Raw genomic sequence first — 12,711 nt, 5'->3', positions numbered from 1 at the left:
CTAGAAATAGAATTAAGCACAGCCCATACTAAGGAGCGGTGCATGTCTGCCCCACCTAGGAGGAACCTATGCAGACATTCTTTTCTCAGGACAATAGAATGCCTCCTGGAGCTAGGGCAGCCACTCCTAGGTAAGGTGAAATGTACTTCCCCATGCACAACTGGAATGTGTGTCTGGGGTGGAGTCATGACCCTCACCTCCCTCATTGCCCTCTTTAGAGTGCTGTGTGCCCCATGGAAAAGGGGCTACAGTTCTGCCTGTTTTTTACATGGACTGTGCAAGCAATGTGGGGAGACTCCCTCCTCCAGCAAACTGTGCATCCACAGGCAGGCAGGATCTGGCCCTTAGAAATTAAGAGCTAATTTCTGCTCCCATTAAACTACATGGCAAAACTCCCATTAACTCCAGTGGCTTCAGGACCAGGTCCAATATAGTGTGGGAAGCTGAGATTTATTAGAGTCTATTTATTGGTGTGTGTTCTAGATTGAACAGCAACATACAGCATTTATCATCTCGTCTCTGTCCTTTAGATATACTGTGAATTCATAAATTGTAACTGGTATCATGAGCCACAGTGCAGAGCTAAAGGAAACAGCAGCAGAGAGAATACATAACTCACTGTGAAAGTGCTCTTCATAAAAGCCACAGGACGTGCTCAGTCTGTTATTTGCATTCATCACTTGTCCTTCACCAAGCCAACGTGTGAGCTTTTCATTGTCAGCAAATTTTGACTAGACACATTTGAAGTGAGCAGCATCGAGTCTATATAACTCAGATGTCTAGTTCCAGAGTTCAAAGCTGATTTGATTACCAGAGCAAATGCCTTTCTAGGTGGGCAGTCTGTCTGTCCCTTGCAACTTACTCAGCACAAATGGAAACAGCACTTCTCAAAATACCAACAAGAGCTGCTGCATACATATGAAGAGGAGTGTCATAAAATGGAAACTTTTGATAAATTATTACATATTGCATGTAAAGAGGATTGAGAAAGAAAAAGAGGTAGTAAAAAGTAAATAAGGTACTGGGAGCAGCAGAAGCAGAGAAGAGAGAAATAGGGAATGAGCTAGTGGTTCAATAGTGCTAAACAATATCCTGAGCTGGCAGTAGTTAGAATCATTGAAGAGATTGTATCTCAGCTCTTAGAGGAAGGCGGTTCGTGTTACTTAAAAATATTTGCTGGCTGATCAGAGTTCAGTTATTGCTGTTTCTGAAGATGGATGAACAGATAAGCTCCCTGTTCCAATCAGCCATCCTGTAAGGAAGCTGCTTACAGAGAAGGAAAATAAAGTATTCTTGAAGAGAGAGGATGAAATACTGGCACCACTGAAGTCCATGGCAAAACTCCTATTGACTTCACTGGGGCCAGGATTTCACCAAGGGTCTCTAAACATTGGCCTCCTCAGACAATAGTTCCAGATAGTTAGTGTGTAAAAATGGGCAACTCAGTGCAGCAGAAGTGTGGCAAAATATAGAAATACAGAGATGAGTGTATGTGAGAGAGAAGGTGACAACATACCCATTGTCTAGGAACCTTCCATTTAGTTATTTCCTTGACTGGGAAGACTTTATGATTACTATTATGTAAGGCTGTCAATTAATTGCAGTTAACTCATGTGATTAACTCACAAAAAATAATCACGATTAAATAAATTAATCACAATTAATCACAATTAAACAATAGAATACCAATTAAAATGTATTAAATATTTTGGATGTTTTTCTACATTTTCATATATATTGCATTCTGTGTTGTAATTGAAATCAAAGTGTATATTATTTTTCAGTACAAATATTTGAACTGTAAAAATGATAAACAAAAGAAATAGCATTTTTCAATTCACCTCATACAAGTACCATAGTGCAATCTCTTTGTCGTGAAAGTGCAACTTACAAATGTAGATTTTTTTTGTTACATAACTGCACTCAAAAACAAAACAATGTAAAACTTCAGAATCTACAAGTCCACTCAATCCTACTTCCTGTTCAGCCAAGTGCTATGACGAACAAGTTTGTTTACATTTACTGGCGATAATGATGTCCTCTTCTTATTTAAAATGGCACCAGAAAGTGAGAACAGGCATTTGCATGGCACTTTTGTAGCTGGCATTGCAAGGTATTTACGTGCCACATATGCTAAACATTCGTATGCCCCTTCATGCTTCAGCCAACATTCCAGAGGACATGCTTCCACGCTGATGACACTTGTTAAAAAATAATGTGTTAATTAAATTTGTGACTGAACTCCTTGGGGGAGAATTGTAAGTCCTCTGCTCTATTTTACCTACTTCTGCCATATATTTCATGTTATAGCAGTCTCAGATGATGACCCAGCACATGTTGTTCATTTTAAGTACACTTTCACTGCAGATTTGACAAAATGCAAAGAAGGTACCAATGTGAGATTTCTAAAGATAGCTACAGCACTTGACTCAGGGTTTAAGAATCTGAAGAGCCTTACAAAATCTGAGAGGGATGAGGTGTGGAGCATGCTTTCAGAAGCCTTAGAAGAGCAACACTCCAATGAGGAAACTACAGAACCCAAACCACCAAAACAGAAAATCAACCTTCTGTTGGTGGCATCTGACTCAGATAACAAAAATGAACATTAGTCGGTCCACGCTGTTTTGGATTGTTATCGAGCAGAACCCATCATTAGCCTGTATGCATGTCCTATGGAATGGTGGTTGAAGCATGAAGGGACATATGAATCTTTAGTGCATCTGGCACGCAAATAACTTGCGACACCGGCTGTAATAGTGCCTTTAGAATGCCTGTTCTCACTTTCAAGTGCCATTATAAACAAGAAGCAGGCAGCATTATCTCCTGCAAATGTAAACAAACTCCTTTGTCTGAGTGATTGGCTGAACAAGAAGTAGGACTGAGTGGACTTGCAGGCTCTAAAATTTTACATTGTTTTATTTTTGAATGCAGCTTTTTTATACATAATTCTACATTTGTAAGTTCAACTTTCATAATAAAGAGATTGCACTAAAGTACTTATATTAGGTGAATTGAAAAATACTATTTCTTTTGGCTTTTTTACAGTGCAAATACTTGTAATAAAAATAAATATAAAGTGAGCACTGTACACTTTGTATTCTGTGTTGTAATTGAAATCAATACATTTGAAAATGTAGAAAACATCCACAAATATTTAATTAAATGGTGTTCTATTATTGTTTAGCAGTGCAATTAATCACGATTAATTTTTTTAATCACTTGACAGCCCTACTATTATGGTTGCTGGTTATTATCTCCTGTCTCTATTACCTAAAGTTAATTAAGTGGAAAATTTGTCTGAAAGTGAATAACAGCATGTTAGCAAAAAAAAAATATGTACAGTACAATTACAGAAACATCTACATACAGTTTGCTTTTTATGTACTAAGTTGTGGGGCTCTGGTTTCTCAAACTTTGCATATGAATCCTTGAGTGGAAAAAATAAAGCCAATGAGATACCGTTGTCCATAGACACAATATATCATCATAATAGTTTGATAAAATGATGACCACCATTACAAATGTTTCATAATGCATTGAAAATGCTGGTTGTCACGTCAGTGAAAAGTTCATTTTAACCTTTTAAACACAACAGCCATAAATTCCAAAGTAAAGGTTTTAGCCTTCAAAATAAAATGCTAGAAGCCAGAATGTCTTGTTGCATTTAGATACACAGGTTCTTCAGGTTAGCCTCTTTTTGAAACAGTAACACAGAGATATAACAATGCCATGGCTACACAGGAGTATACCACCAAACCCTAGTTTCAGAACTCAGTTGTCAGTAGTGATTAAAAACTCAGGACCTTCTACTCTAAACATAGAATCCTCCACCACTTGATGTAAAGGAGAATTTATAATGCTTAGCACTTAAACTGTGCGATACTTTTTATGTTCACAAGGCCCTAACTTTAGTAGTCACAATAATTCAGAGCATATTCATACAATGGAGCAAAAAGATTTGAAATAAAAGCATCAGCCAAGCTTTTAAAAATAACTACTGACTTTGGTTGCCTCAGTTGGTGAGTGTCCAACTTGAAACACATTAAAGCAGGCTGGTTTTGGAGGAAAGTGCTTTGCATTTTCTGAAAGTCACACCCCTTCAAGGTGCCTTCAAATTGGGCATTCCGAAATGGAAGCATCCAAAATCAATAGCCTCTTTTGAATATGTTGTCCAGCATGTTTGTTAAACTATCAATATATAATTTTAGCTTTCTCAGGCACAGGCACACACACAATTTTGTTAAATAATGTGTTTTAAAATACGTTTAAAATGATTTTCTGTCAAGCATCGCCATTTGCATTATTGCTAATACTACACCAAAATATCCCTACCAAACAAAATACCCCTGCCCGCTCAAAAAACAAAACAAAACAAAAACCTCTTACCAAATAAATCAAATGTAAGGATAAGGTTTAAATGTATGAAAAGTAAAGCAATCTAGGGGGAAAGGTCAAATTCCAGACTGAGGAATTGAGTCTCATGTCATTTACACTGGCACACACTAAGTGCACATGTATAGAGCAACTGGGAGTGTGCTTCCCAGCTCAGCTAGACAGACACAAGCTAGCTCTGCTCCATCTGGTATGTTAAAAATAGCAGTATAATTGGGGGTACCATGGCTGGTGGATCACGCTAGCCATCCAAGTACATACCCCGGGGGTCAGGACAGATTTGACACTGACAAATGACTTGTTAAATAGCTTGTTAATATTTTAATGCTCTCTGGGTATGTAATGCACACATACAAATTTGAAGATAATTTTATTTTCTCCGCAGATGTTTTTCTTGTTCTACTTGGCATACAAAGGTTATGGGCTGTGGGTGACATCCTGGCCCCAGTGAAGTCAATGATAGTTTTCCCAATGGCATCAGTGGGGCCAGGATTTCACCCAATATGCTGATTTTGGTTTTTTATTTCTTTTCTGTATCTGTGCACAATCATCACTGATGATCTGAGAAGGCATTTGAACACCTCCTGGGATTATTTATTAGAAAAACCATTTGGTTTTTGTTATCCTATCAAATCCGGGCTATTATTTGTACTTTTTTTTTTGCCAGTGCATATAAGGCAGGAATTCTGCTTTTTCAACCTGCTTCTTGTGTTTGTGTCAATTAAGTGCTCAATAAAGACACTAAATGGGCAGCTTTAGCCAATGAAGTCAAAGATAATTGTTCTGGAGTGAATCTCTTAAGAAGTATAAAATCTAACAGCACAGTTCTCACCCTTTTCTCATGTTCTAAAACTTTTGTTTCTCACAAGACTTTACATTTCTGCCACTCAACATCCCCTTGATGTAGTGTAGCACCAAACACTCTAGTTACATAGAGAAAAATACCGACTTCATTTAACTCATATGGGCTATATCCTGCCATCTAGTTGGATATATTCTTAAAATAGGAACAGGGCCCTCAGGCTGGTGTAATTTTCCCAATAAAATTGCAACTAGTTCCCAGCTATTGTAATAATCAACCTACCTGTAAAGGGCTGAAAGTGGCCGCTTGTTTCCAGGTTTTGGTCTGTATGGTTTTGGTTCTCCTGCCATGTTGATATCTGAAAGCAAACATTTGATACACATAAGCCGAAGCTTATCAGCTAAGAGTGAGTCTGCATGCACACAAGATGCTGTGAAAATAAATAATAAAAAATAGAAGAGGAAAATATACCTAACATTCTGATCAAGTTTGAACTACTTTTAAGCTGATGCTATAAAAGTGTCCTTTAAAAATATATCTTGCTACCTTGCATATGGATTTAAGCATCACACCAGTCAAGGTTAATATACAGAATGCATATTTTTTATAATTTAATTGTGTGGTTTATGGAGATATTGGTAAGTTTGGGCTAATAATGTATCTCTGGTCTAGAAATTATCTGAATAGAGATTAGAAAAAGACATAGATAGTGCTTTTAAGTCACTTCACCATTGTTCAGAAAAGTAGCTATCACGTGCTGTTTGAAAGCCCATGGTGACTCAGCCAGAATTCCTCCTTGAGATCAAACCAATGTTTGAAGGAGTGCAGCATCAGCAGCCCCACTATATACCAGCCACCACAGCTCTCAGCATTTAAATATGGTAATACTCAGACAGATAATAGGTCCATGTCTCCCACCTCCTGATGTCCCTTTTAGAGTTAAACAAATACATTTCTGGTGCTAGCTTGAAGTGGATCTTATACTCAGGGAGCACAAGGTGCGTGATTCTGACTAGTCCCTATGCCACCACAATCTGGTCCATAGATTGCCATCATCTCTGCCTTCCTCAAAAAATAAATTGAACTGCAATGTAAAACGACTTTCCCCAAACACAACCCTTTAGAGGAAGTAGATTAAGTTCAGGGGGCATGTTATATTAATAAAATGTACTTTATTGTTTTAAATATGTGTAACTGACAAAGGAGGAAATACATTGTAATTTCCATATATAATTTTATCCTAAACAGTCACTTTCTCAGACGTCCTCTGTGCATTTCAGTGAAATGCTAGAAGCTGTGTTACTTCATAGTGTATCTCCATTCCCTTACCCCAGGAGTGTATAGTGATCCTGAAAATATTCTAATATCTGACATGTGAGCAGTCATTACCCACCCTGGATCTATTTACTATACTCTCTTTGCCCTTCCTTGGAGTCGTACACAAGGACAGAGCTAATCTGATGAGGGCACAATAGAAAATGTTCATAAATCCATTTTTAGTTCTAGTGACAGTTACCAATGAAGAAAAATCACAGCCTATTCTGTTGGGAATACCTTGACTAAAGTGGTTATAACATACTTACAAAATAGCTGTGGAAATAGAGGGCTACTGCAATTTCATGCACAGAGCCTTTAACTCTGCTTTAAACAGAAAGCAGTTTGGGCTATCTTATATAAATAAGGTATTTTTGCAGGAAATTGGACATCATAGTGTCTATACAGTGGAAGCCATGTAGAGAAGTAACCCTTTCACCTCAGCAAAACAAATTTGTGACACCTTTATAGACACTGGGACAATTCACCTGGTATTTATGCCAATATAAATCAGGAATAATGCCAACGAAGTCAGTGGAGTTATGGCAGTTTTACACTGAAGTGACAAAGCTTTCAAGGACTCACATTGTCCTGGTAAGGACTTTGCTTCAGATTAGAGGACAGCAGAGTGGAAAGCAGTAGTGTGGAAAGACCACCTGTAGAGTGAGCAGACGTGGTCTCTGGCACATAGCCCAGAAAGTGTCAGGCATCAAACTTTCCTTGGTAAATTCAAACGTTAAAATAAAACTTTTTATGTCTTTGACCACTTCCCCCACAGAAATTTGTGTGTGAATGAAAAACCTTAATTTGAAAATTTTTAGTTGAAAAATATTGGATTTCCCACTGGATGTTTCATACCATTTCAATCATTTCTTATCAAAATGAACATTTTAATTAATTTTCACTTTAAATACTGTTTCATTTTAAAATATTGATTTAAAATGAAAAATTTCATTTCAAAATATGCAATATAAAAACTGACATTTTTTTGTCTGGAACTGACAGCTTCCCAGAAAGGAAAAAAAGAATCAGTTCAGTTGGAAAAAAATTCCACATGAAAAATTTCAACCTGATCTAGTTTCAAACAATGTTGCTGTGTTGGAATTGGCATTGCACTAAATCAGTGGTTCTCATACTTATTTGATCGGGCCCCTCTTCTTTGTGTCAGTAGTAATTTACGTGCACCCTCCCCACCACAAGTACATATACTGCCACTCAGCTCTGAAGGCAGCACCGCACCAGCAGCAGCAAAGAAGGGAGGCAATGTGAAAAGTGATATTTGTCATCACTTTTCATAGCAGACTTAGTACCCCATTGCCAGTCTTATTTCTGTGCTGTTGCTGCCACCCTGGGGCTGAGAGCAGGAGACCTGCCACCTCAAGGTGAGGGATTGGGTGGGAGGGAGAAGAGCCTGAGTCTGGGGTGCTTCCTGGTGAAGCATTGGGAGGGGAGAAGGAGAACCCAAGCTTGGGTGGCTGGGCTCCGGCTGCCCTCTTTATCCCCACCTCCTCGGTACGCATGGCCCTTCTGCATGAGCCCCAGCCAGCGGGGCTGACAGCAAGAACTCTTAAAAAAAAAAAAAGGACACAGCTCATGCCTCCACTGATGCATTCTCATACCTCCCTTAGGATGCTCACCCCATTTGAGAACCGCCGCACTAAATCATTTTCTCTTAAGTGACAAACATTTTTTTTCTTACTGGGGTCTGAAAGTTGGGTGAATATTGGAGCCAGTTTTCATATTCCCTGCTAATTGCTTTACTTCATTTAATTTTCATGCAAATTTGTGTTTTTTAAAAAATAAATCATATATTTTTTCAAATATGCATATTTTAAAAAGGGTATATCATTTATACTAATATTGGCCTGTCAGTTTCAACTTCAGACATTTGCAGGAAGTGATTGAGAACCATTGTTACCTGGGCTGGACTTCCATTTACCTCCTGGAAAACTGAGTATTAGAATTGGAATGAAAATTTCATCCTGTGACCTTTACTATAATTAAACCCTTCCATGCTATTTTAATATGACAGCTTTAGGTCATTGACTTTGCTGACTTTCACCATCTCTTCCTAAAACTTCCTAAAATGTTGTGGGAAAAAATGCAATATTTATAATCTGCTTTTGAAAAACATCTAAGGTTGTAGCATTAATCTCCATATATTTCTCATGTCTATCATCCACTCTTCTTCATTGGTTTATGTATTTATTTTTCCAGAACTTTGACCAAGGTCACTTTGAACACTAAAGAATTCTTAGATCTTTTTTCCGTGTACTTTGGGTACAGAGTAGTGTTATCTTTGTGATTTAATTGTAGACCTACATTCGTAAAGTTGTACAAATTCATCCAATGCAGATGGATGTTTTTGTTTTAGCCAATACTGTCAGAAAAATAATATCAGAAAACACAGCAGGAAAGCTGTTCAGACTCAGTTAAGATACCATCAGGTGCAAATAAATCCATAAAGGCAGTACCTGGAAAAACTGAATTGCATTATTGTATCAATAGTGAGAATTGCTCTTTAATACAGGGAATATTTTGAAGAAAAGGCACATTCATGGGGCTTTTCCATTTATTATTTCTGTTATCGGTTTTCTTTTCTATCAATCAGTTTAACTATCCACCTTGAATGTCCCTTGAAATGTGTGTTAACTCCTTATGCTAAACAACCTATTCCACCCTGTATTTAGCTGTGACACTGAGTATATTTCCCTGACCTGAAGAAGAGCTCTGTGTAAGCTTGAAAGATTTCCTCTCTCACCAAACAGAAGACAATCCAACCAAAGATATGATCTCACTCACCTTGTGTCTCAAAAGAAAACTGACATTTTAAATTCACTAATTCTTGTCACATATTCTTATTTTTATTAAGATAGTGCCTAAAAGCCTCAGTCATGGACCCTATTGTGTTAGGTGCTGTACAAACACAGAACAAAACAATGCTCTCTGCCCCACAGAGTTGACAATTTAAACAAATAATATATATACACATACACATATGCACATCTATATTAGTATGCTTAGCTAATGTCAGTTTAAAAAAAACATTTTTATTGAAAATTGTAAGGGCAGGCCACATGCAAGGGACAGTAAAATCTATGAAACATCTTGAATTCAATGAAATACAAGTATGTTATCAATACACATATGATTGGCTGACTGGTGTCTGGTGTCTGATCACAACTGAAAAATCTGCTGACCTGACAGGATGCTTGGGAGGCGTGCTGTCTACCTGAAGCCTGCAGCTGAGACATTACAGAAAGGTTGCTGAGGAGCATCCATCCCTCTGACCACTACCCCATGCTGCACATCCATGTGGGCACTAATGATACCGAAGTATGACTCTCAGCAGATCAGCAGTGAGTACAGGGCTCTGGAAGCAGGGAAGGAGGAGTAAGGGGCACAGGTTGTGTTCTTGTCCATGCTCCCGGTTGAGGACAATGGCCCAGGCAGGGTGACATGCATCCTGGAGATGAATGCATGGATGCACAGATAGTGTCGATGGGAGGGGTTTGGCTTCCTCAACCATGGGATACTGTTCTGGGTAGAGATGGGGTCCACCTGACCAATAAGGGGAAGATCATCTTTGAGCACTGACTCACCAACCTAATGAGGAGGGATTTACACTAGGATCAAAGAGGACAGGTGACAGAAGCTGGGAATGGGTGACAGGAGATGGATTACTCGATGATTACCTGTTCTGTTCATTCCCCCTGAAGCACCTGGCATTGGCCATTGTCGGAATACAGGATACTGGGCTAGATGGATCTTTGGTCTGACCCAGTATGGCCGTTCTTATGTTTTTATGTGACAAAACACACAGATAAGTCTAAAAAAGGTGACTTTAACAAAGGGCTAGATGTTGGGGGGAGGAGGATAACCATGAAATTACAATAGGATCATAGGACTAACAAGAGGGAAATCCAGGGGGGGAAACTGCTCAACATCTTAGATATCTATACACAAAGGCAAGGAGCCTAGGGAAAAACAGGAAGAACTGGAAGTATTAATACATACACTAAATTATGACTTAATTGGAGTCACAAAGACTTAGTGGGATAACTTTCATGACTGAAATATTGGTATAGAGGGATATCACTTGTTCAGGACAGGCAGGATAAAAGGGGAAGAGGCATTGCATTATACATCAAGAAGAGATACACTTATTCTGAAATCCGGAAGGAGGTGAAAGGCAGACCAGCTGAAAGTCCCTGGGTTAAGATAAAAGAGGTAAAAAATAAGGATGATGTCATGGTAGGGCTCTATTATAGACCACCAGATCGGGAAAAGGAGGTGGATGAGGCACTTGTAGAACACAGAAACATCCAAAGCACAAGACCTGGTAGTAATGGGAATTTTAACTACCCAGACATCTGTTGGAAAAGTAATACAACAAAACACAAATTTTCCAATAAGTTCTTGAAACACATCCATGCAACTTTTTGTTTCAGAAAGTGAAGGAAATATTGAGGGGGACAGCCATTTTAGACTCAGTTCTGACCAACAGGGAGGAACTGGTAGTGAACCTGAAGGTGGAAAGCAATTCGGGTTAAAATGAAAGTGACAGATTTCATGATTCTAAAGAAAGGAAAGAGTGCAAGCAGCAGCAGGACAATGAACTTCAAAAAAGCAGATTTAACAGACTCAGAATGGTAGGCAAGGTCCCATGGGAAGAAAAACTAAGAGAAAAAGGAGATCTGGAGAGCTGGCAGTTTCTCAAGAATACAATATTAAAGGCACAACTGCACACTATCCTGATGTGAAGCTAAGATAGGAAGACGAGTAAGAAGCCATTATAGCTCCAACAGGAGCTCTTTAATGACCCGAAAATCAAAAGGGAATCCTATAAAAGGTGGAAACGTGGACAAATTGCTAGGGATGAGTACAAAAGAATAGCAAAAACATGTAGGGACAAAATGAGAGGCTAAGGCACAAAATGAGTTACACCTAGCCAGGGACATAAAAGGCATTAAGAAGACATTCTTAAAATACATTAGGAACAAGAGAAAGGAAAGTGTAGGCTCTCTACTTAGAAGGAAAGAAGAGCTAGTAATTGATAACAACAAGAAAGTTGAGATGTTTAATGCCTGTTCTGCTTCAATCTTCACTAAGAAAGTTAATGATGATCAGGTACTTACCACAATATTTCAACAAGGGGGAAGGAAACAAGCCAAAATATGGAAAGGACAGGTTTAAGTATAATTAGATAAGTTAGAGGCAACAGAGGGTCCTGTGGCACCTTTAAGACTAACAGAAGTATTGGAGCTTAAGCTTTTGTGGGTGAATGCCCACTTCATCAGACGCATTCACCCACGAAAGCTTATGCTCCAATACTTCTGTTAGTCTTAAAGATGCCACAGGACCCTCTGTTGCTTTTTACAGATTCAGATTAACACGGCTACCCCTCTGATACTAGATAAGTTAGAGAAATTCAAGTCATCAGGGCCTAGTGAAATTCAGCCTAGGGTACTTAAGGAACTAGCTGAAACAGCCTCAGAACCATTAGCAATTATCTTTGAGAACCCTTGGAGGATGGGAGGTCCCAGAGTACTGGAGAAGGGCAAGCATAGTACTTATCTTTAAACAGGGGAACAGAGAGGACCCAGGGACTGGTCAGCCTAACTTTGACACCTGAAATAATATTGAAGCAAATTGTTAAACAATCAGTTTGTAAGCATCTAGAAGATAATAGAGTTACAACTAACACCCAGCATGGCTTTGTCATGAACATATTAGGCCAAACCAACCTAATTTTCTTCTTTGACAAGATAACTGATCTAGTGGATAGGGGGAACCAGTAAATGTGTTATATCTTGATTTTAGTCAGGCTTTTGACAGTCCCACATGACATTCTCATAAGCAAATTAGGGGAAATGTAGTCTAAACAAAATTACTATAAGGTGGGTGCACAACTGCTTGAAAAACTGCAATCAAATAGTAGTTATCAATGGCTTGCTATCAAACTGGGAGTGTATAACTACTGGGGTCCTGCAGGGGTCAGTCCTGGTACTAGTCAATCATCTCATTAATGACTTGGATAATGGAATGGAAAGTATGTTTATAAAATTTGCAGATGACACTAAACTGGGAGGAGTTGCAAGCACTTTGGAAGATAGGATTAGAATTGAAAATGGCCTTGACAAATTGGAGAATTGATCTGAAATTAACAAGCTGAATTCAATAAAGATAGGTGCATAGTACTA

General features: G+C 38.5%; 1 protein-coding gene across 30 annotated transcripts in view; it reads right to left on the bottom strand.

Annotated features, from left to right (window-relative positions):
• Nucleotides 1–12,711, bottom strand: part of RALYL (RALY RNA binding protein like) — a 598,747-nt gene that overhangs the window by 109,826 nt on the left and 476,210 nt on the right. For all 30 annotated transcript variants that reach the window (XM_008165316.4, XM_042844602.2, XM_065585828.1 and 27 more), the window contains one exon: nt 5,477–5,552. In XM_008165316.4, coding sequence (XP_008163538.1) covers nt 5,477–5,552 — 76 coding nt within the window. The remainder of the gene's footprint in view (nt 1–5,476; nt 5,553–12,711) is intronic.

Source organism: Chrysemys picta, chromosome 2 (genome assembly GCF_011386835.1).
Source record: "Chrysemys picta bellii isolate R12L10 chromosome 2, ASM1138683v2, whole genome shotgun sequence".
NCBI lineage: Eukaryota > Metazoa > Chordata > Testudines > Emydidae > Chrysemys > Chrysemys picta.
The sequence above is the reverse complement of the archived record's forward strand: the minus strand, read 5'-3'. Positions and strand labels throughout refer to the sequence as shown.